The sequence below is a fragment of the Anabrus simplex genome, chromosome 6, assembly GCF_040414725.1.
Source record: "Anabrus simplex isolate iqAnaSimp1 chromosome 6, ASM4041472v1, whole genome shotgun sequence".
NCBI lineage: Eukaryota > Metazoa > Arthropoda > Insecta > Orthoptera > Tettigoniidae > Anabrus > Anabrus simplex.
The window spans coordinates 160,590,483-160,615,156 of NC_090270.1; the positions used below are offsets into that span (position 1 = coordinate 160,590,483).

Sequence of the window (24,674 nt, forward strand, 5' to 3'; positions counted from 1 at the left end):
CACCAGCGAAGAAATTATAAGTGAGGAGTTGGAAAAATTTGCAGCAAGTGATGCCAACGTTTCCAAAGAAAAAAAAATATTATTATTAGTATAATTATAAAGGATGACATTTGTAATGCATGTCACGAAATCTGTCTCAATACTGCTTCTGGAGAAAATGGCATGTGGTTAAAGATCATAAAGGAGCTTGACGCCTATCAAACCATTTCCTTCATTGCTATTTACATGGTTCACTGGGTGTTTGTCTCAGTGGGTTTTGAGTAGGTTAGGACTGTTTTAATCCATAAAGGAGGAGGCCCAGGTAATATCAAGAATTGGAGACCAGTGACACTTTACTCAATTCTGCGGTGGATCATCGAACGTGTGACTGATAAAATGCTTAAAACTCTGTTGAACACAGTCCCAATCAAAATGGTTTCATGTCCTGTCCAGGGACTTTCAATAATACATCTATATATATAAAATAAGAGTTTTGTCTGTACATTGCTCAGAATTTGAAAATAATGGTATTTCTGTATCGGTCATGTCCATAGTAACATGAAAATGCACTTTTTACTTTTCCGTAATTTCTGTCTGTCTGTCTGTCTATCTGTCTGTCTGTCTGTATGTATGTATGTACACGCATCACGAGAAAACGGTTGAAGAGAATTTAATGAAAATCGGTATGTGAAGTCGGGGGATGAGCCTCTACAATCTAGGCTATAAATCATTTTGCTCACGCTGAGTGAAATGGTAGTTTAGGGGAAGGCCTAAAATTGAATTCTCAACTATTTATGTTATTAGTGGTCTAATGAAAATCGGTATGTGAAGTCCAGGGATGAGCCTCTACAATCTAGGCTATAAATCATTTTACTCACGCTGAGTGAAATGGTAGTTTAGGGGAAGGCCTAAAATTGAATTCTCAACTATTTATGTTATTAGTGGTCGTATTTTTAAAGAAAATGGGTATGCAAAGTTGGGGAATAAGTTGCTACAATCTAGGCTATCAATAATTGTATTCACGCTGAGAAAAATGGTAGTTTAGGGGAAGGCGTAAAATTCAATTCTCAAATATTGTTGTTATTAGCAGTCCTATCTTGATGAAAATCGGTATGCAAAGTTAGGAAATAAGTCGCTATAGTTTAGGCTGTAAATTATTTTATTCACGCTGAGTGAAATGGTAGTTTAGGGGAAGGCCTAAAATGTAATTCTCAAATATTTCTTATTTGAGGTGTAATCGATGAATGCTACATAACTAAGGTTATATAGTATTAAATTTCCTATTATTCATGTCTTATACATTCTTACCGTACTGGCTATGATCACAAAGATATTCATGAATTTGGATTTTTGTTACTAATAAGTCCATATCAGCGCCGAGTAACGAGAAAATGGGTAAACAGTATTTAATGAAAATCGGTATGTAAAGTCGGAGAATAAGAAACTACAGTGTATGGTATAAAATATTTTACAAATCACAGAGTCGAAAGAAAACTAAATGTGAAGGCCTACAATAAGAAAGCTCATAACATTGATCAACAATAACATTACATTGACCATTGTTTGTCGTGATGTGCTTTGTGTCTTCTGTTGCCCCTCATCTCTGGTAGATAGGGTTATTGCTGCGTACAGAGTATTTTTATTTGATTTACGTTGCACCGACATAGATAGGTTTTATGGCGACGATGGGATAGGAAAGGGCTAGGAGTGCCTTAGGCCTTAATTAAGGTACAGGCCCAGCATTTGACTGCTGTGAAAGTGGGAAACCACGGAATACCATCTTCAGCGCTGCCAACAATGGGGTTCGAATCCACTATCTCTCGGATGCAAGCTCACAGCTGCGCACCGCTAACCACACGGTCAACTCGCCCAGTCGTACAGTGTGTAACAGTCTGTCTGAATATTGGTGGGAAGTAGCTGGGGAGTTAGATAACTTTCTTCTTTAGCATGCCATTCCCCTGGTTTATAAATTTTCTGATACTACTGGTACGTAACACACTGGATCATCATAACATTTGGGCTATTCAATCCCTACTCTGAGGCACTGATTGGAATGAACAGTGTGCATATTTAGCGGAATAAAGGCAGATGAGTTTTCATGGCAATCTGCGGCCTGGTCATCCCAGCTCTGGAACTTTGGACTATTAGATTGGCACCGAAATCTAACCGCAGCACTTTTCGTTAAAAGTGATAAAACGTGCAGCTTTCCATTTGATCGAGTATTTTATATGATAGCATTGCTTTTAATTGCTACATTCATACTTACGTTTTTGTAATGACCTATGTTCATTTCAGGTTAGGAAAACCACAAAGTCAGTCTTTCTGAGAATCCCGTAGCGAAGCACGGGTACATCAACTAGTCCATTATAAATGGCTGCATGAAAGATGCTAAAATTAAGAAATATTGCTGTAGCCTATTGTATTTCTCGATATATCTAAAGCCTTTGACAACATACCACATGAGCATATAGAGCTAACACTTGGCACCATTTCTATATCAACTTAGGACACTGTCGTAAATTTTTTTTTTTTTTTTTTTGATGGGCTGAGTGGCTCAGACAGTTGATGCTGGTCTTCTGACCCCAATGTGGCAGGTTTGATTCTGGCTCAGTCCAGAAGATGCTCAAATATGTCACCCTTGTGTCAGCAGACTTACTGGCACATAATAATACTCTTGTAGTACTCAATTCTGGCACCTCAGCTTCTCCAAAAACTATAAAAGTAGTTAATGGGACATAAAGCCAATAACATATTAATGATTTGTTAATCTTTTGACTGATAATTCAACCAGAATAGGTACTATCCTCATGGTGTGGAGCAAGGTGCTTCTCTTTCTCCTACATTGTTCAATTTAGCAGTCGACTATGTTCTGAGAAAATTAAGTGAGAAAGAAATTTCCCCAGAATATGAATACATGCTATTCCCAGATGTTCGTCGCCATAAGACCTATCTGTGTCGGTGCGACGTAAAGCCCCTAGCAAAAAAAAAAAAAAAATTCCCAGATGTGGAAAATTTGACAGTACTTGCTTTTTCAGATGATCTGACTCTTCTGTGCACGAATAAAGCTTCTGCTGAGCACCTTGCAGATGCGGCCATAAATTCCCTAGCAAAAATTGTGCTCCAAACAAATACTAGTAAGACTACAGCTATTTCTATGTGTAAGGGTCAGCTGAGTCCAACTACTCTCACTACCTTAGACAGAAACAAAATTACATGCATTTCCTCAGATGAGATCAAATTTCAAGACAAAATTTAATGCAACCCCACTATCATCATAGAACAGTTCACAAAGAATTTAAACCAACCAGTTAGCTCACCCTTGCTCATTCCTGATCAGAAGCTAAATATACTCAACCAGTATATTTGGCCACAGCTGGTATACCCATTCCAGTGCGAACCTCTTAAAAACGTGACAACAAAATTTTTCAGTGACGTTGACAAAGTCATAAAGATCTCTGTTAAAGAAATTATCAGTCTGCCAACAGATCCCCCAGATCCCCTGATCTATGCTCCATGCAGCCTCAGAGGACATGGTATCTTCAAAGCACAATGGGAAGCCTTCATTCAACATGTCAATATATGCTAAAGACTGATGACTGTGAAGAACCAATACATAGACGCGACCAGAGAGCTTTGGACTGAAATTAATCACTGTCTTCAGTGCTTGCCGGTCACTGAAGAGCAAACTGAACATCTTGGAAACTCTAATGCTAAATCTATCTGAAAATTGGCTTGTGAAGATCCTTTCAGGAACTGGACCTTGCTGCCATCCAAAGGAAAAGGACTAATGTTCTTTTCTCATTGGATGGAAGGTAACTCCTGTGAAAGGAATGTGTCATATGGTCAATGGATGGAAACAATTAAAATGAATTGCAATATCATCTCTGTTCAAACTCTTCCTGGAAAGAGCCTTAATACATGCCATTCCAGAAGATGCGGTAAGTTTGAAACCCTTCCTCATGTACTAGGGTTTTGTCTCAAGGGAGAGCTAATGAGAATCAACTGCCAAAATGCAGTGCATTCTATGATCACTGGAAGCCTTCGTAGACAACATCATCCCAAAGTCTATGAAGAAGTTGGATTCCTCTCTGAAGATAGTTCAACACGTTGAGCAGGCATCATAGTGATCAACCAAACTAAAGGAGTAGGTGTGGTGATCGACCCAGCTATGAGATTGGAGGACAATGAACACTAGCCAAAAACTTTTATGATGAGAAAAAGGCCATGTAAGAACCATGCTGACGACCTTAATAAAAGGATACAAAATACAAAAATGGGAAGTGGTTGGCCTGATGATAGGCACCAGAGGGACTATACCTAAAGAAACCCTAGACTTCTTAAGGAAGATTAAAACATCTGAATCCACCATTCAGGCTATAGCACATTCGGTACCGTACTAAAGCATTCATTATCAATTGTCAGACACCACCTGTATTCCCTGACACGACTGTGAAAATGCTTAAAATTTCAATAAAGTAAAGGACAGGAAATGTAACAGATAACCATACCAGATATAACCTGATATGGCAAAAATATAAAATTCATTGTCATAAATATTGTTCTGTGTGAACTGATGAGGCCAATTGATTAGATTACCTAATAGGGGTGGCTATCTGATGGATTTCTCTCTACATGACTGTTGGTATCGAGATCATAGCCATGGAACCTCCAGTTTAACATGGAATCCAAACCACTGGAACATGAATTTCCATTTCAAGATTCCCACATGGATTGGCTGGAATTTAAGCCACAACTGGTTTGATGAGAAGCCAGTGACAATGCGACTGAGCTATTTTGAACCCCGTTTCTCTCACACTGCTGTAAAAAATTCTTAGCTGTCTTTCTGAGCAGACACACATTTCCTGCCGCTCTGAAGAAAGGGCTATGAATGTTAACATTGATGCTTTCACAGCCCGTACTTGTAGGCTTTGGAGCTTATGCTGTGTCAAGAAAACACGGTGAAACTCTTTATGTTTCACAGAGAAATTTATTTCCATAGGTCCGAGGCTTGCGTAAAACCTTTCGAATGTGCTCAGTGAAAGTTCTGTGAAGCAGGATGCTACTGTTACTTACACATAATCGCAGTGAGGTTCTTTCCTCTAACAGGTTAGGGACCATTGGTGGATTACATAGTCCTAGTCACCTGAGCACAAGGAGGGTCATGACTCAGAATATGTCTGAGATGCCCACTCGCATTCCATAGCAACTGGTATCCTCTCAGGACCACTTACTAGGCCACTCAGCTGTTGCCTATGGTTCACAAACTACGACATGACTACAGTAACCCACACCACGAACCACAAGATGAAGTTTACAAGAAAAATGCGCGCACTTTAGATATACTAAAACCGGGCGAGTTGGCCATGCGGTTAGGGGCGCGTGGCTATGAACATGCACCAGGGAGATAGTGGGTTCGAATCCCATTGTCGGCAGCCCTGAAGATGGTTTTTCGTGGTTTCCCATTTCCACACCAGACAAATGCTGCGGCTGTACCTTAACTAAGGCCATGGCCGCTTCCTTCCAACTCCTAGGCCTTTCCTATCCCATCGTCGCCATAAGACCTAGTGTCGGTGCGACGTAAGACCACTAGCAAAAAAAATAGATATACTGAAGGATAGCATCTCCCAACAGATCAGTTTAATTTCTCTTAGAAAATTGAGACACATAATGGGTAATTCCTTAACAAGAAGTCAGAAATTGCGTGGAAAATGGAGGTTCAGAGTTTCAGTATCTCTTTATGTGACAGAGGTGAGTACATAACTTTTATGTGGATTAGAATATCACTGTGGTGTTAGTACCACTAACCGTTCTGTAATTTGGATGGCCATGAGCAAATTTATCGGCTGATACAGTTCTGCGGCCACCCAGCCATCAGATAATTGGACGACCCTGTTTTATAGTAACGAAGCAGAGTATTTACCTTCTTATCAATTGTAAAATATTTGTTTTGTTTGTTTATGCTTTATCTTAGAGGAAGCATATAGCAAACTTTATATCTAAAATTAGTTAACCGGGCGAGTTGGCCGTGCGCGTAGAGGCACGCGGCTGTGAGCTTGCATCCGGGAGATAGTAGGTTCGAGTCCTACTATCGGCAGCCCTGAAGATGGTTTTCCGTGGTTTCCCATTTTCACACCAGGCAAATGCTGGGGCTGTACCTTAATTAAGGCCACGGCCGCTACCTTCCAACTCCTAGGCCTTTCCTATCCCATCGTCGCCATAAGACCTATCTGTGTCGGTGCGACGTAAAGCCCCTAGCAAAAAAAAAAAAAAAAAATTAGTTAAGCTGGATATAGGAACTGCTGTGACTGAATCCCTTTTATTTGTTCAGTTGAAATTTGAGAATTATGAAGAAATAGTCTTTCAAAATAAACTTCTGAATTACCATGTTGTAAAAAGTGGCTTTCAAGTGTAATAATTAGCAAATTTTTATATAATTTGGATTCAGTATTTTCATATAATTTACCTGATAATTTTTTTATATGTATATATACTGTATATGTGAAGGTCCCAAAACTTGCAGGAATTTTCAAAAAGACAACTTTTAATGGTTATCCACAAAACTACTGTAATGATAACATTTATGATCACATGTACCTCACCAGTATTTCCTAAGTATAGCTCATGCTTTTTACAGATCTTTGACAGCACAAACCACTCTACTGGATTTAATCTTCAGTCGTATCATCAGCTGATCCACTCAATGCTCACTATTCCTGCTCAGGTGGTTAACATCCATTCTTCTGGAAGAAGTCACAGAGGTAATAAACCAGTTGTTAAGGAGAATGTTTATTGTAGCCTAACAAACTAAATTAATGATAATCTAATGGTCTAAGCTACCATCATTTAAGAAAAGGCTAGGAAAACAACAGATAGGGAATCTGCGACCTGGGCGACTGCCCTACATGCAGATCAGTAGTGATTGATTGATATGCAGGCAATCTCAGTCGACACTATTTCAACGTTCTGTTTTACTCCACCAGATGGCAGTGAAAATTAGATTTCTGTTGGATGATAATTGATTGATATGCAGGCAATCTCAGTCAACACTATTTCAACGTTCTGTTTTACTCCACCAGATGGCAGTGAAAATTAGATTTCTGTTGGATGATAAATGGCTGAGTTAACATTATTTTGATGGGTAAACACCAGATATGTCTCCAGAGATCTTTTACATGCCAGCGTCTAATGACATGGAGTGTCGAATGGAATTTTTTCTGGCCGTCAAAAATCTGACTATCTCTACCACCTGTGAATCCACAATTTCAAGATCTGGATACCGACACTTTACCGATCCACAAAGAAGACTACAAAATCAATGTGAACCCTGATTAAATACACTCCTAAGCATACAAAAATGTAGCTACTTTGGCCCAGTTATTTGCAGTTTTATTTTTGATGTTAAAATGTAGTGAATGAAACTGCTCCAATAATTACACAAAACACTTTTTCCTAAGTTAATAAGTATTTTCTCAGCACTTGCAGCACATTATGGGTTTTTGCAGCATTTATTGGTGTATGATTTTACCTTCTCAAAATCTGGGCCAAAGTAACACCTAGTTGGGGCTGCATTATCCCAGGTAAATATTTTCAAAATGACAGTTTTCATCATCTTGGGCCAAAGGAACCTCCGATAATAAGTAATAATGGTAAAGCAGCATTATTTTAACACTATGAAGCCCAAGCCCAAGTTTGCAGTGTGCAACTGGTCCATATTTTAATGAGTACAAAATATGTTAATTTCTCGGGCTGCAGCTTCGTAGGCAACTTCCGGAGATGATGCTTGTCAACTTGCCTGCTTTCTTGACATGTGCTGCTACCTCGTGCATCATCATGGTATTAAAACTGTGGAATGAAGATTGCTGCCAAATGACCAATGCTGCTGTTATACGTCGTACAATCTGATAGTGTGCTTGTTTTAGTTAAATTATTGCAAATACGCTCTGGGATTCTGAAATATTGGAAGTATTAGATAAACCTTTTCTTGATTCTGGATCAGAAGGAGAAGTGTTGATGCAGATTCTGATTTCAATTGAGGACTAAGTAGATTGTCAGAAACACAGTGATGTATTGTCACTTTTATTAAAGTGTATTTTAATTCATAATTCTATCAGAAAAGTGAAATATATTTATAAGTTGTAGTATATGATTTTCTATTTTTCTCTGTGTATTGAAGATGATAATGATGATGACCCAGAGTCAGAACAGCAGCCTGTGCCTTCCACATAAAATAAACTTGCCTTGATTGCAATATCAATAAAACAAGGGTAGACAGGAGCAATCAGATAATCGCATAGTATCCTTTGAAACGACACCAACTAAAATGGTTTCCTTCTTTTCATCTGTCCATCATGGCAATAACAGATGCCTTTGTTCTTTTTCACACAACAAGTAAAGACGAACAAAGAAAAAATGCCACATGGTAAATGTAACCGTAGTTTTTAAAGTACACAAACATGAATTAATAATAATAATAACAATAATAATAAATGTGGATACTTAATAATATGAATAAGGAAATATTAAAATGATGCAGTGGCGGTGAATTCACATCAGAGCATGGAAACATGACAGATAACTATCAATACCGGTACTCAAAATTAAATCAAATACAAGGGAATGCTTACAGGCCTAAAAATGACAACTAAGAGAGGAGAGTGGAAGGTGCTGGAACCCTATGAGGTCCATGGGAAGGTATGGCATTATGGGGGAGAAAAGATTTACAATAATACATCCTACAGACAAATAATTAATGAGAAAATGAACATACAATTATAAATGAACACATAAATGAACTGTGGATTAACTGATACTTGAGACACAAAACAAAAGAGTGTAAGGGAGACAATTAAGCTCTTTGGTCATGAACAAACTTTGGCAGAGAGGTTCACATTAAAGTTAAATTTACGGAATGAAAAATTTGACAAAGAGGTTCACATTAAAGTTAAATTTACGGAATGAACGGAGGCAACCTCGAACGAAACAAAATTAATTACACTATTCAAGAAAGTTTTACAGTTACTTACAATTACAACTAGAGTTTGAAAAGAAGGTCTGCCTCTGAAAACAACATGTTGTGGACTAGCATAATCGCTGTCAAATAAATGCTCTATTTTGGAAAACTAGAGGAAACTCTGGCTCACAAGATGAAATTCTACATAATTACTGAAGTTACATTAAGTGGAATAGTCCAAAACACAAGAATGCATTTAAATAACATAAGGCAATAACATAGCGCTTACCTTTGCCAGCTGAAGACCCATTGTGGGACAGACGCAAAACACGTCCGTCCGCTGTAGTGATTCAAATTCAAAGACGCTGACAAATTAACTCGCACACGTGAGGAGCCACAAACAGGAAATCAAGCGATTACAAATAACCAATAGCAACACTCCAGTTTGCCACATTCATCAATTAAAAATACTAATATACTGGCCAATAAAAACACTTGTACTTTGGCCAATGACAATGATCTAGAATAATCCTTTCTGCTGAATTCGCATCTTAGCGGATATTACAAAATGACAGGAAAGGGCCACTTACACGTGGCACACCCTGCCTCGCAAGTCATGTATAACAATTCCACATCCCTTTCTATACTTTACAAAATAATACAATTTAAATCAGGAAATGTAAAAGAACATAAATCTTCTTCATAGTCCATTTCTTCATAGGCCTAAATTTTTAATAATTTTTAAATAAGAAAACTACATACAATGATTTGCTTTAACACTTCAGTTCTTTAAATGTTTTTGTTTACTAAACATGATGACAAGACAAAATTAAATGATAACAAGGCAACACTTATATCACAAGGACTTCTGTTACTTCACTGATTTCTGTTCATTGCTGTTCAACAACGGCCACAGTAAACTTTATGTGTGAAGTCAGTGAAGCATTAGCAGAGAAGGGTACAACATTGTCTCAAAATCAGACTCCAGCCACAACCAAAGAGGCTCCTAGGAAGGCATTTTGCTGAGAAAATTCCAGTTACATATATAAAGGCATTGCCTACAAGGACATGCAAATTCTGCAACAGGGAAAGCAGTATGAAAAGTGACAAGATGGTGGTGTTCTGTGAGTAGTGTGGCATTGTGCATGCCTGAATGTTTCAAAATGTATAATACACAGGCCCATTACTGCTGGAAACCTGAATTGAGTATCGGTAACATTGTTTTAACCTAATTTTTTTCTGACCTTCTTGATAGAAAATTATCCTACATACCTCCACCTGTTTCATTAAATTTCTCTAACTCATTTTAAGAATAAACCATGAATATTTCAAATATCATTTGAAAGTGCTGAGTTACTGTGGTACATATTGCCTATAGAGGTTGTACTTCAAAGTGTTAAAATAATTTGGGTGTATTTTTAAGAACACACTAAACTGAACAAATTTATACCAAACAAAATTAAGTGGACAGTCATAGTTTGACATATGTACTACAGACAGGACTGGTATAAATGAATAAAATAAAGGATTGAATGAAAATATGTATACAAAAAGCAGAGAATGCTCTAGAATCTACTTCATACAACCTTGTCTAACTCTGCAACTTGGAATTATCCCTCTTCGACAGTAGTTTTGGTGGAGATATGTTTCTTCCAGGAGTACATATCACATCTTTCTTCTGAGGTCACTCCAGACCAGGCTTCCCATGAGGGGACGAAAAGAGGAGCACATCCATTCACTAAGATGGTCAGATGATCAAAGACACAGATCCTACCATGCTCCCATAGAAGGAGCGGGGTAAGATCAAGAAACAGGAAATGGTGTAAAAACCAAAGAGAACCAATCAGAAAACAGAATTCACCTTCAACTTTCACATTGACCAATTATATTAACTCTTATTTTCTCCAATCAAAAGTCTCTTCTTTCTTGCGGACACAGTGAAATTAAATGTTCAAGAGAAGTCTTCATTTATGGAACAGGAAGCGCTTTCAGAACTGTGCATGTAGGTACATGCAGTTTCACAAATTTTGACAAAAATAATTAAATATTAAAATTCACAGATAAATGATAATTTTGATACAACGCATAAACAAGAGTTCCTAAAACAGAATTTTAAATGATCTGGATGAATCCAGGTTTGTGAGATCAAAATAATTCTTCCAAGTCCAAAGGCCCAAGCAGAACAAAATCTTATACAACAAAACATAATTTTTATAAACAATAAATTAAGAAATTTCAATCAATTCCCACTGCTGTCTTTATACTGCCACATCTTCAAAAAGTTATGTCATATTTTTAAATCTTTTTATATATTTCATGAAAATGATAATTTTTATGTATTAAACCCACATTTCTATAAATTGCCTATATATATATATTAAAAGAGTTTAGTAAAAACAGCTTTGACCAATCCATTTGTCCACTCTACTGGACTGGTATAAGTCATTTTTGTTTTAATCTCTCCAGAATTACCTGGTGGTGAATTATGAGACAATGATAGGTCTCTAAGTTCAATCAGATTTGAGTAATCATAAAATCAAGTCATTAAATTATCACTCCAATAATTGCAGGTCAAGGCCTACACTAGGCTGCAGTCATTCTGTACTTAGCGGGTTGCACACAGATATCGCAAAGCTAAATAATTAATAATAATGCTATTTGCTTTATGTCCCACTAACTACTTTTACGGTCTTCGGAGACGCCGAGGTGCCGGAATTTAGTCCCACAGGAGTTCTTTTACGTGCCAGTAAATCTACTGACACGAGGCTGTCATATTTGAGCCCCTTCAAAAGCTAAACTTTTTTTTTTTTTTGCTAGGGGCTTTACGTCGCACCGACACAGATAGGTCTTATGGCGATGATAGCTAAACAATTAGAAATGTCAGTGACTATAGGCAAACCTCCGATTTCAACCAAAATTTGGTCTCATATGACTTGATACTGTCTGGAGTGAAATGCCATGGGAGTAAAACACATCTAACACCCCTAAGTGTGGAGTGGGGAGGGAGTAAAAATAATTGAAAAACAACGTATATTAGTGTAGAATCCATAGTTTATAGAGTCTCTAGGAATAATGACACTGAATGACATTTAAGTCAAAGTTCAGCCTCTATTGACATGTGGGTCATAAGGGATGAGAAAGAAAATGTCCAAAATGACAGATATCAGTACTGAATTTACAGTTTTGGGGTTCTCTAGGCTGATTGGTGAGAGTTCCAATGACAGTTGGAACCATATATTTCATATCTATAGCGCTACATGTAAATTTTTATTGTATTTTCACAATCCTTCTCCTCTTAGAGGCTGCCAAAGACAAAGAATACACAAACAATTCATTCAAAAATAAAATAAGTAAATTATGTCTCAATCTGGCGAGTCTCAGTCTGGCGAGTATAAGTGGTGTCTGAGTATCAAAAGAGAACCCCTGAGCGCTTTCACCCGCAGTCGATGAACCCCTTGGTACTGATGTTAAAGGTCTTCATCAGTTCTATCATCTTATCACTTATCACTTATTTTTATTATTTGAAAAATCTAGTTCCCAGACAATTCGGGCTGCCACAGTTATGAAGTTCCACGCAAAACAAAATAATCTAACACTAAAACTTCACATTAAACACACAACAATAACTCTAAAGCTACAAAATAGTTCATAAAAACTGAGTGAGAGGCTGTGCAATTTGCATCACGTAGCTGTCAGCTTGCATTCGGGAGATAGTGGGTTCGAACCCCACTGTTGGCAGCTCAGAAGGTGGTTTACCATGGTTTCCTATTTTCACACCAAGAATAAGGCTGTACCTTATATAAGGCCATGTTCACTTCCTTCCCACTCCTAGCCCTTTCCTATCTCATCGTCACTATAAGACTCAGTGTGATGTAAAAAAGCCAATTTTTTAAGTTCGTAAATTATCAGTCAACATCACAATAAAGAAATCTACAAAAATACCACTTCACACATAATTAACAGGTAATACATGGAGCAATTTCAAATCAAGACACGTTATCTGATAACGAATGCTGCAGAGCAGCATGGGTCCTCTAGTTATAACAAGTTTTGGAGACTGATTCTCTATTATAATCATTATAAAATATCAAAGCTTGCAGCGCGGTTCCATACTTAAAGATGAACATTTGTCAGTACTCGACCAACTGCCTGAGCATGAGGAAAAGCCAGCCCTTCCTATGGTATATCCATACCTTTTACAACAACATTGTAAGTTTATATGTATTATTTTCATACTTTTACACTTGTTTTTTCTTTTTCTTATTTTACAGTTGATGTCAACAGGGCTACATTTTAAACTCATTTTAACTAATTTTGACGACACACTCACGTGGAATTAAATTTAAATTCTAACACTGATGATGGACCTTAGTGTCCGAAAACCGATTATGTTTTTAAAAAAGTGTGTGCTGATATGACTGTATATAATTAATAATAATAATAAAAATATTCTCTATTGTCTTAAGAATGAATTGCGAATTTTGTTTTTTGGCTCATCTGCCCTTTGGTATATTTGTAAGAACTCCGGGTACAATTTGTTAAAATTAATTTCTAGGTTGGGATATTCCATCATTGCTGATTCATCTGGGTCGTGACCATGGTCTACCTTCATATCCTCATTGGGTGCAGCTCTGCAATTACAACCTTCCTGCATCAGTTAATTTCTCTGATATTAGCAGACTGATGTCACCAGGCAAAGCTGAGCTACTTCGGAAGATATATGGGTAAGTTGCTTAAATTACATTCTATCTTATTTTACTTGATATATTTGTGGCACTATTAATTTAGTCATTTTGATGATTCACTTGACATTATTTATGAGAAAAATTTCGAACTCATACTGTCCAGAAATGGTACACATAACTAGGATTAGGCATTATATATTTTCAAAGGAAATCCATCTTGGCTATGGAAAGGTCACCATATTATTAAAGAAAACTTGTGTGATACCATTATAGTTAAGCATGTTGTACCATTTAGCAAAGATGTTAATGCTATTTAAAGGTTACCACTACTATTATTTTCTTAGTTTTATCTGATAGTACTGGTGGAAATTTGTTTTAATGGGAAAAACAATATGATTATTAGCTTAGACTGGTCTGAAGGTTACATAAAAACAAAAGTGTCATAATTGTTTATGATTTGTATGTATGTTTAGTCCTTGAAGGTTGGTTGGATTTATACACCAGAATATAGGATATTGACTTCTAAGTTCAAAATATCATAGCATTCAAGCTTATCTAATATAGCATTGCAGTAAATTGGTTAGAAACATAGATTTTGCATAACACAACCTTGCAATTTCTTATTGTTATCTTTTGTAGTTATGATTAAGCTGGAAAGATGTAAAGGAAATGGAGACTACAAAGTACTATGATTAAGAAATAATAGAATATTAAGGTAAAGTATTTGTATAAATTGTATATAGGAAGATCAGAACATGAATAGGAAAGTAATTGGATAAACACAGTGACAGATCAGCATTTCAAGAGAGAGCAATAGAACAGGAGACAAGGACAAACCCAAAAACACAAAGGGACAAGGTCAATCTTGATTTCTTTGTACACTGCCATCCTCCAATTGATAGCCTCTCTCCTCATCAGTCCCATTTCTTCTCAGCCTCTGATGAGCTCGTTTCTGCTTTCTAGCTTCATCAGAAGGGCAGGCTTCAACACTCATTGAAGGGGCCATCTTGACATATCTTCAGTCTCTATGTAGGAAGTATGGAGATAAGAATGAAGCCAGATAAACTCAATAAAAAAGAAGAGACAAAAAGATCAAAATGAATACAGGTGGTAAAAGACTGGGAACACAGGACACATACAAAAGGAGGAAAGGAACTCATTGGGTAAATATACATAATGGAAAGGAGTAAACAAGAGATAAATTACGTTGTATATAGCAAGATATGAGCGTGAATAGGAACACATAATAGGATAAACACATTGACATTGAAGAGGGAACAGTAAAAAAGGAGACATGCATAAAGATAAAAATAGACAAGGACAGTCATGGTATTTGTACAATCATCCCTTTTAATGAGTTAGTATTTACAGTCAGTTGCTAATTTATTTTTGTCTCCCAATAATGCAACCATTTTTGTTCTTCTGCACAGGAAGGGTTCCACAGCTGAATGTGACAATTACAGGACCTTAGCCCTCATTTCACATGCAAGTAAGATCCTGATGTATATACTTAAAGGGAGGCTTCAAGCTTTCCTTGTTTCAGAGATCCCCCTCTGAACAAGCTGGATTGTTCCAAGGTAAAAGCACAAGAGAACAGATATTAAACATCCGTCAGTTGATTGAAAAAAGGAGAGAATTTCACCTTCCCTCTCATCATCTGATTTTTAGACTGCTGGAAGGCCTTTGATGGTGTTGAATGGGAGAAAATGTGGCAATTTTTGTTGGAAATGGGTGTTTCTGCACATCTGGTTTGGCTGATAAGGAATTTGTATGAAGCCAACTCAGCTATGTTTAAAATTTATGGCAAACTGTCTGGGAATTTCAAGATCCAGAAAGGTGTCCAGCAGGGCTGTATACTTTCACCCGTGTTCTTCAATATCTATCATGAGAACTGCACTTGAGGAATGGGATGGTGATAAGAAAATACCCAAACTATGTTATGCAGACAATACTGCACTCATTGCTGCTGATGAGAAGAAAATGGCAGAGCTCACTTTTACATCAAAAATATCAGTACTCAAATGAACAAGACCAAAATGATATTGTTGATATACCTGTGAAATTAGCCACCACAGCCATCTTCAGGGAACTGGAGAACATTTCAGAAATGCTATGCCTTGGTTCAGTCATTTTCAATTCAAGGAATTGTGCTCCTGAGATCAGAAGAACAGCTATGGCCAAACATGTAATGACAAATTTGTCCAATTTGTGGAAGGATCGCTATATCTTTTTATCGCTGAAAATGAAAGTAGTATCCAGTCTGGTATTTTTGGTTTTCCTCTATGGAGCTAATACAATGGCCTCTTCATGCTATAGAGCTGAAAAAAAATCGATTCTATTGAAATATGGTGCTGCCAAACAATATTATGCCTACCTTGGACAGCATTTCTCACCAATAATTCCATTATAAACCAGCTCAACCTCAGAATCAGGTTATCATCAATATGCAAACAAAGACTTTAACAATTCTTTGGACACACTGTGTGATGTGGGAATGACAGCACAGAAAAGCTGATCATTCTTGGAAATGTCCCTGGCAAGAGAGATGGATAACTTCCCACTCGATGGTCGAACATTATCAATAATACAACAGGGTTGAACCTCTTTTGTGGAGCATGTCTGGTTGAGAACTGCAAGAGATGGAGACATCTGAGTAATAGCCTTCTTGGAGATCATGATCCTCAGAATTGAGCGAATGATAAAAAAGAGAGAGAGATAATCATCGCCATAAGACCTATCTGTGTCAGTGCAACATGAAGCAGAGTGTAAAAAAGAAAAAGAGAGAGATAATGCAGATTAATGATAACATACATATCATCATCATCATTGTCCAGCTCCATGGCTAAACGGTTAGCATGCTGGCCTTTGGTCACAGGGTTCCCGGGTTCGATTCCCAGCAGGGTTGAGTATTTTAACCATAATTGGTTAATTCCCCTGGCACGGGGACTGGGTGTATGTGTCGTCTTCATCATAATTTCATCCTCATCATGACACGCACGTCGTTTACGGGCATCAAATGTAAAGACCTGCACTTGGCGAGTCAAAGTCCTCGGACACATCCTGGCACTAAAAGCCATACACCATTTCTATTTCCATCATCATCATCATCTTGAACCAGCTCCATTTTCCTGGTGCAGTGAATGAGAACTCTCCATTTACTTCTGTCCACGTAGCTGTCTTCTTCCATAAACTGCTACAAATCCAGACTTGGCCCAGCTAGAGTATTTCTAAACTGATCAATCCATCTCTACCTTAGCATATCTCTCAATCTTTCGCCTTCAACTTCCTTTTCAAACCACACTCTAGCTGTTATTTGTGGATCCGTTCTTTTGAGATGATCAAATCATTTCAACCTGGCTTTGATAAAGATCTCAATAAGGAGTTTGTGTCACTTGGACAAGGTGGCGTATCTCGTCATTTCTTATTTTGTCCTTCCTAGTTCTTAATCTGTCCAGCCCCGCAGTATAGGGGGCAACGTGTCCACCTGTCACCCGGCGGCCTCGGGTTCGATTCCTGGCTGGGTCAGGGTCTTTTAATTGTAATTATATAACATCCCTGGCCTGGGGACTGGGTGTTTGTGTCGTCCTTAACATTCCTTGCCTCACATTCAACACACTACACTTCTGCAATTCCAATTACACGCAGGTTCCTCTCAAATGGTGAAAGTAGTGGCAAAATATCTTCATAGGTCGACACCACGAACAAATATCACTTTTTTAGAAAGTTCTTAACCTGTTAGGACATGCCCGTTGGTGTTTTTTGCCCAGGGCAAACTGTATTGTGAATAATTCTTGGTATAATGGGTATTCTGCATTCCACCCCTTGCTACTCTACCAATGGACTCTCTCATGCTGTTCTGATTGCTTGCCAGTTTTGTATCACTAATGTTGCTCGAACTGTTGATACGTTTGTATGCTGATGTCAGTCTTTACCCAGTGCGCTTGCTTGCTTCTGTGGCAAATGTTTCAGATTTCTTCTTCAAACAGCATCACCTAACCTAACCATATATGTATCATGAAAACATATTTTAAGCACACGTAGAGAAATGATAACCTCTTGCTAAAAATTTACATGGGAATAGCCTTTCCGAAATTTAACTTGACGTGATAAAATATGAACTATCCTCTGAAATCAGTGATATACTCTGCCATATTTTGGTGTATCGGTATCACATTCTTACTTAATTTCAGTATATAAATTTAAAATTAAGTGACCGTTTACTTCAACCTTTATTTTTAATGAGTTTACAACTGCTACCAGCCATGTCATTTACACATTTATTATGAAAACGTGTTATCCTCTTTCACTTTGAATTTTCTTTTAGAGAACAGCAGTCGACAGGTATTACTAATAATAATAATAATGTTATTTGTTTTACGTCCCACTAACTACTTTTACGGTCTTCGGAGACGCCGACAGGTATTACTAATCGACTCTGACATCACCTTCAAATGTCCACCATAGAGCTTGCAAGTGCACATAGTGAGAAAACTACAGTTCGATGATCGATCGCATTTTGTAGCAAATGTTTCATTTTTCTTATTCAAACAGCATCACCTGACCTAACTTAACCATACTACTGTATCTGAAATTGTTCGCCTTTGTCATTGTCACATCAATAATATCATGTAGTAATGTACTATACTCATATAACTGAATCTCTTGTTTCATATTGAACTTTTAAGCAGAATTAATAAAAAATATAATAAATATAAATACAATGTAAAAATGGAGATACAATGAATCTGCATTTCTATAGATCACGTAATATGAAGGAATGGATTGCACAAAAAATTTAACTTAATTTTCTATTCACAGTATATTATTAGATTCTGAAATGAGTATAAACATGGCATTTTGCTTCTTGAAAAAAGAGGAATGTGACTTATATGTGATGTTTCATAATGATAAACTGCTCAGGTAAAATTTACCCAGCACGCGCTGATACGTTACAAAACAGAGCGCGCGTCCTGACAGTTTAAGAAGTTCATTTCCACTGCTTGTAGTCTGCTGATATTTCTGTTGATTTGGACGCAGTAACTAGTACAAAGGAGCTTCTGTATATTATTAATTTTGATCTTATTGGAACTTGCGTATCCCAAAGAAGTATTCTCGCAGGATGATAAAACTGTGCTCCATTCTGTACTCTACTAGTGATTTCTGAAGATGATCGACTATCTGTTACTACACTGCCAAGATAGTGGAACCGATATACTTATTCCAACTTTGATCCATCTAGAGTGATGTTAGTACAGATGTTCTGTCGACTAACAGGCTACACTACCATTTTGGACTTCTTTATCTTGAGACCAAATTGCTTGAATATAGCATTCCAGTCATTCAGCTTCTATTGTACTTCAACCTTATTATCACCCCATATCACAACATCATGTGCAAAGGCAAGAGCTTTAAACTCAGAGTTGTTGTTGAGTCTCTTAACTCTTTTCATTATTTTGTCCATTACAGTAATGAATAAAAGTGAGGAGAATGCACTGTCTTGTTGTACACCCTGCCTAGTTTCTAACTACTCCGAATATCCATTACCTATTTGGACACAACTCTGGGAATGTTCATACAGCAGTTTGACATTATTAGTTAAAGCACGTGGTTAAGATTTTTTGTCTCTGTACACTGTCGTACGCCTTCTCAATATCTAGATAAATAAGAGTTAATGATAACATACAGTGTTGAAAAATTGGATTCAATCAGCACACATGAACATGCAGATTTATCATTTATCCTTGCAGAAATCACTAAAAACTCATGCTTTAAGACAACAGAATGTCTACAGCTACTTTAGCTCCCACATTCAACTTTTAAAAGAAATGTTTTAATTATTTTTGGTGAATGGAGATATGGAATAATGAGTTAATCAAGACAAACAGTAATGTTATAGACATGATAATAAGCTTATTAATAAAAGTTTAAGTAACAAAATTGAAAGTATGGAAACATCGTTGTACTACACACCACAAAAACATGCTATAGTGATAACATCCCTCCATATAGGGTTGGCATCAGGAAGGGCATCCGGCCTTATAACTAGGCCATATCCACACATGCAACATAGTTCACACCCACGACCCCACAGGTGTGTTTGATGTTGCTCAAATACATCAGTCTCATGTTACATGAAATAAATTTCATTATGTAGCCCTTATTGACAATGAATCCTTGTGTTTAATAAAATAAAGTGAGTCCCATTACTGCTCAATACTCATAAACAGAATACAATTGCATATTTATTAACAGTAAATGGTTTTTTTTCCTATGAAGGATATCTTCAACTGTAAGAAGATTGAGTACAAGAAGTCAAAAAATGTTAGACACGCAATAAAAAAAAGTTAGCTAAGAAGAATATGTGACATCCACTTACTGAAGGAACAATATAGTTCAAAATGTGTCCAATGTTAGATAGGGATCCAAACGTGTTGGATAGTATTATCACAAAAAAGAAAAACGTAACACTAGATGTTAAAAAACTTGTGCAGTGAAGAGTAAAATTGGTAAACATTTTAAAATAGAAAGAATGTCATTAATCTTTCATTCTTAAAATTAAGTGAAATCTGGGTAGGATATCACAAGAATCAAATTTTCCTGTTACATGATGATGTAATATATACCATTATACAGGGTTATTCATAAAGAACTCTTTCAAATAATCAGTATGTATTAATTTTTCAAGGTAAAGCAATACAACAAATGTCAATTAATACAGAACTCTCAAAGTTCTTTTAAATGTTGCATGAATGAATGTCTATTTCCTGCCACTGCAGATGGTATTAGTTCTCAGCATGGCTTCGGCTACAGAACAGGTATTGTTGTGACAGAGTTTGCTCAATCAAATTCAGTGACATTGGTGTTGCATACTTTCCATAGGAAGTTTAATAAAAATTCCCCAGCTAGGAAGATATTTTATGAGTGGGTTAGGAGGTTTAAGAGTATTGGATGTCTCTATAAAGGGAAGAGCAGCCAGGCAGCCCAGACCACTGGCTGATACGGTCGAGCGAGTGAGAGAAGTGTACCAATGGAGTCCTCCCCAAAGCCAACCAGTTGGGCCAGTAGGGAGCTATGCATGTCTCAGCCAACCATGTGAAATATTCCACAGAAACTTGTGCAGGCCAAACTGTACAAATATCAGACATCAGCATTCTGAAATGGTGCATTATTAGTGTGGTTACGCAAATTACACCGGATATGCTCAGCTGCGTTTAGCAGAAATTAGAATATCACATGGATGTATGCCATGTCATAGGCAGAACCCACATATATAGAACACATACAGGGATGCCATAAGGACAAAATCTTTGAGAGTTTCTCTATTAATTGCCATTTGTTGTATAGCTTTATCTTGAAAAATTAAAAAATTATCAATCAATCAATCAATCAATCAATCAATCAATCAATCAATCAATCAATCAATCAATCAATCAATCAATCAATCCTGATCTGCATTTAGGGCAATTGCCCAGATGGCAGGTTCTCTATCCATTGTTTTCCTAGCCTTTTCTTAAATGATTGCAAATAAATTGGAAATTTATTGAACATCTCCTTTGGTAAGTTATTCCAATCCCTAACACCCCTTCCTATAAATTAATATTTGCCCCAATTTGTCCTCTTGAATTCCAACTTTATCTTCATATTGTGATCTTTCTTACTCTTAAAGACATCACTAAGACTTATTCGTCTACTAATTTCATTCCACGGAATCTCTCCACTGACAGCTCGGAACATACCGCTTGTTATAGGTCATTATCCTCATGGTTGATCCATATTGAATGATGTTATTCACAGCAACTATAATAAGAAGTATTTTTATCCACCTATTCAATACAAATACAAGTCAACAAATACAATTCAATACAATTTGTATTGAATAGGTGGATAAAAATACTTCTTATTATAATTGCTGTGAATAACATACCACTTGGTTGAGCAGCTCATCTCCTTTCTATCATGTCTTCAAAGCCCAAACTTTGCAACATTTTTGTAAAGCTACTCTTTTGTCGGAAATCACCCAGAACAAATCGAGCTGTTTTTCTTTTGATTTTTTTCCAGTTCTCGAATCAAGTAATCCAGGTGAGGACGTACACTGGAACCATACTCTACTTGGGGTCTTACCAGAGACTTATATGCCCTCTCCTTTACATCATTACTACAACCCCTAAACACCCTCATAACCAAATGCAGAGATCTGTACCCTTTATTTAATATCCCAATGAAGATCTTTCCTTATATTAACACCAGGTACTTACAATCATTCCCATTAAGAACATTCACCCCATCAACGCAGCAATTAAAACTAAGAGGACTTTTCCTATTTGTGAAACTCACAACCTGACTTTTAACCCCGTTTATCATCATACCATTGCATACTGTCCATCACACAACATTATTGAGGTCATTTTGCACTTGCTCTCAATCTTGTAACAAATTTATTTCTCTATACAGAATAACAACATCTGCAAAAAGCCTTATCTCTGATTCCACTTCTTGACTCATATCATTTATATATATAAGAAAACATAAAGGTCCAATAATACTGCCTTCAGGAATTCCCTTTTTAATTATTACAGGGTCAGATCAAGCTTCGCCCACTCTAATTCTCTGAAATCTGTTTTCTAGAAATATAGCCACCTATTCAGTCACTTTTTTGTCAAGTCTTATGGCACTCATTTTTGCCAGTAGTCTCCCATGATCCACCCTATCAAATGCCTTAAACAAGTCAATCCCGATACAATTTGACCTCCTGAACCCAAGATATCTGCTATATGTTGCTGGAATCCTACAAGTTGAGCTTCAGTGGAATAACATTTCCTAATTCCAAACTGCCTTCTATCGAACCAGTTATTAATTTCTCAAACATGTCTAATATAATCAAAAAGAATGCTTTCCTAAAGCTTACATGCAATGCATGTCAAACAGACTGGCCTGTATTTTTCAGCGATATGTCTGTCACCCTATCCTTTATACACAGAGGCTACTATGGAAACTCTCCATTCATTTGGTATAGCTCCTCCATGCAAACAATAATCAAATAAGTACTTCACATATGATACTCCAACCCATTGTCTTTAGTATATCCTCCGAAATCTTATCAATTCCAGCCACTTTTCTAGTTTTCACCTTCTGTATCTTATTGTAAATGTCATTGTTATCATAGATAAATTTTAATACTTCTTTAGTATCAGTGACCTCCTCTAACTGGACATTACCCCTGAAACCAACAATCTTTACATACTGATGACTGAATACTTCTGCCTTTTGAGGATTCCTGCATACAGACTCCCCTTGTTCATTAATGATTCCTGGAATGTCCTTCTTGGAACCTGTTTCTGCCTTAAAGTACCTATACATAACCTTCCATTTTTCACTAAAACTTGTATGCTTGCCATCATGTTATCCTTTTTTTTGCTAGGGGCTTTACGTCGCACCGACACAGATAGGTCTTACGGCGACAATGGGATAGGAAAGGCCTAGGAGTTGGAAGGAAGCAGCCGTGGCCTTAATTAAGGTACAGCCCCAGCATTTGCCTGGTGTGAAAATGGGAAACCACCTTCCCAATTGACATTCGGTAAATTGGGATCTCCCGCTACAATCACATTCCTTTCCATACTTTTTCCCACACAGATGATTATCTTATCATATAATTATGAATCAGCATCAGTGCTACCCTTTCCCAATCTGTTTACTCCAAAGACATCACGTTGCCTATTATCTATAGAAATGAGCCTTACACCTAGAATTTCATGTTTCTCTTTAACTTTTTTGCAGCATACAAACTCTTCTTTCACCAGAATGAATACTCTCCCCCTACCATTCCTATCCTATCTCTATGATACACACTCCAGTTCCGTGATAAAATTTCTGCATTCATTATATCATTTCTCAGCCATGATTCAACTCTTATTACAATATCTGGTAAGTATATATCTAGTAAATTACTTAATTCTATACTGGTCGATTTGGCCGTGCAGTTAGAGGCGCGCAGCTGTGAGCTCGCACCCCACTGTCGGCAGTCGTGAAGATGGTTTTCCGTGGTTTCCCATTTTCACACCAGGCAAATGCTGGGGCTGTATCTTAATTAAGGCCATGGCCACTTCTTTCCCATTCCTAGGTCTTTCCTTTCCCATCGTCGCCACAAGACCTATCTGTGTCGGTGCGACGTAATGCAAATAGCAAAAAAACTTAATTCTATTCCTTTCTTTACAATACTTCTACAGTTCAACACTAACATTTCTATATCATTCATACTTGACTTCCAGATTCCTGTACCCCTATCACCGCCGCTCCCTAGACCACCCCGTTTCCCTGAATATACTTCCCTATAACCCTTCTAAACAAATTTCCTAATATATACTGTACCACTGCAGTTTAAGTGAAGGCCATCTGAGTGCAGATCCCTATCACCTACCCACTCATTAGGATCTAGAAATCGCACTCCCAGTATCCTACATACCCACTCCATAGTCTCATTTAAATCCCCAATCAACTTCCAGTCAGTATCCCTCCTACACAGTATTCCATATTCCACTGATAACAATCTCTGCTTCCTTAAATTTCATCTGTGCTGCATTTACCAGATCTCACATCCCCAACTATATTGGTATTTATACCTGATTGCCTTACATTGTTGGTACCAACAGGAAACACTACCACCTTCTCCTTTACCTTCTCCTTCTCTTCTACTTTCCCAAACATGTGCCTCAACCTAATTCCTGGATAACATCCTACCCTGGTTCCCTTTCCTCCACACACTTTCCTCACATGTCTAACAATGGAATTTCCCATGACCAGAGCCTCAACCCTACCCACCACATTTGATCCCCTCCCACCCTGGTTGGCTCTATCTTTCCTGACAACTGCAGAGGCTACTTCCTCATCCCTTTTCCCCTGCCCATGTCCCTGCTCCACCTGTTTTTTTCCTATCCTCTGTTTTACATTTCCCTTTCCTACCTTTTCCCTTCCTCCTACTTCGACACTTCTCAGCAACAGTTCCTCACCTTCCCTCTGTTGTTCTACCAGCAGTAACTCGTACCAATTTCTCATGGACACCTGTC

General features: G+C 37.4%; 1 protein-coding gene across 1 annotated transcript in view; it reads left to right on the forward strand.

Annotated features, from left to right (window-relative positions):
• The window catches only part of LOC136875911 (uncharacterized), a 469,584-nt gene that overhangs the window by 306,533 nt on the left and 138,377 nt on the right, over positions 1-24,674 (forward strand). The window contains exons 10-11 of the mRNA XM_068228250.1: positions 6,614-6,737; positions 13,485-13,653. Of these exons, the coding sequence (XP_068084351.1) occupies positions 6,614-6,737; positions 13,485-13,653 (293 nt within the window). The remainder of the gene's footprint in view (positions 1-6,613; positions 6,738-13,484; positions 13,654-24,674) is intronic.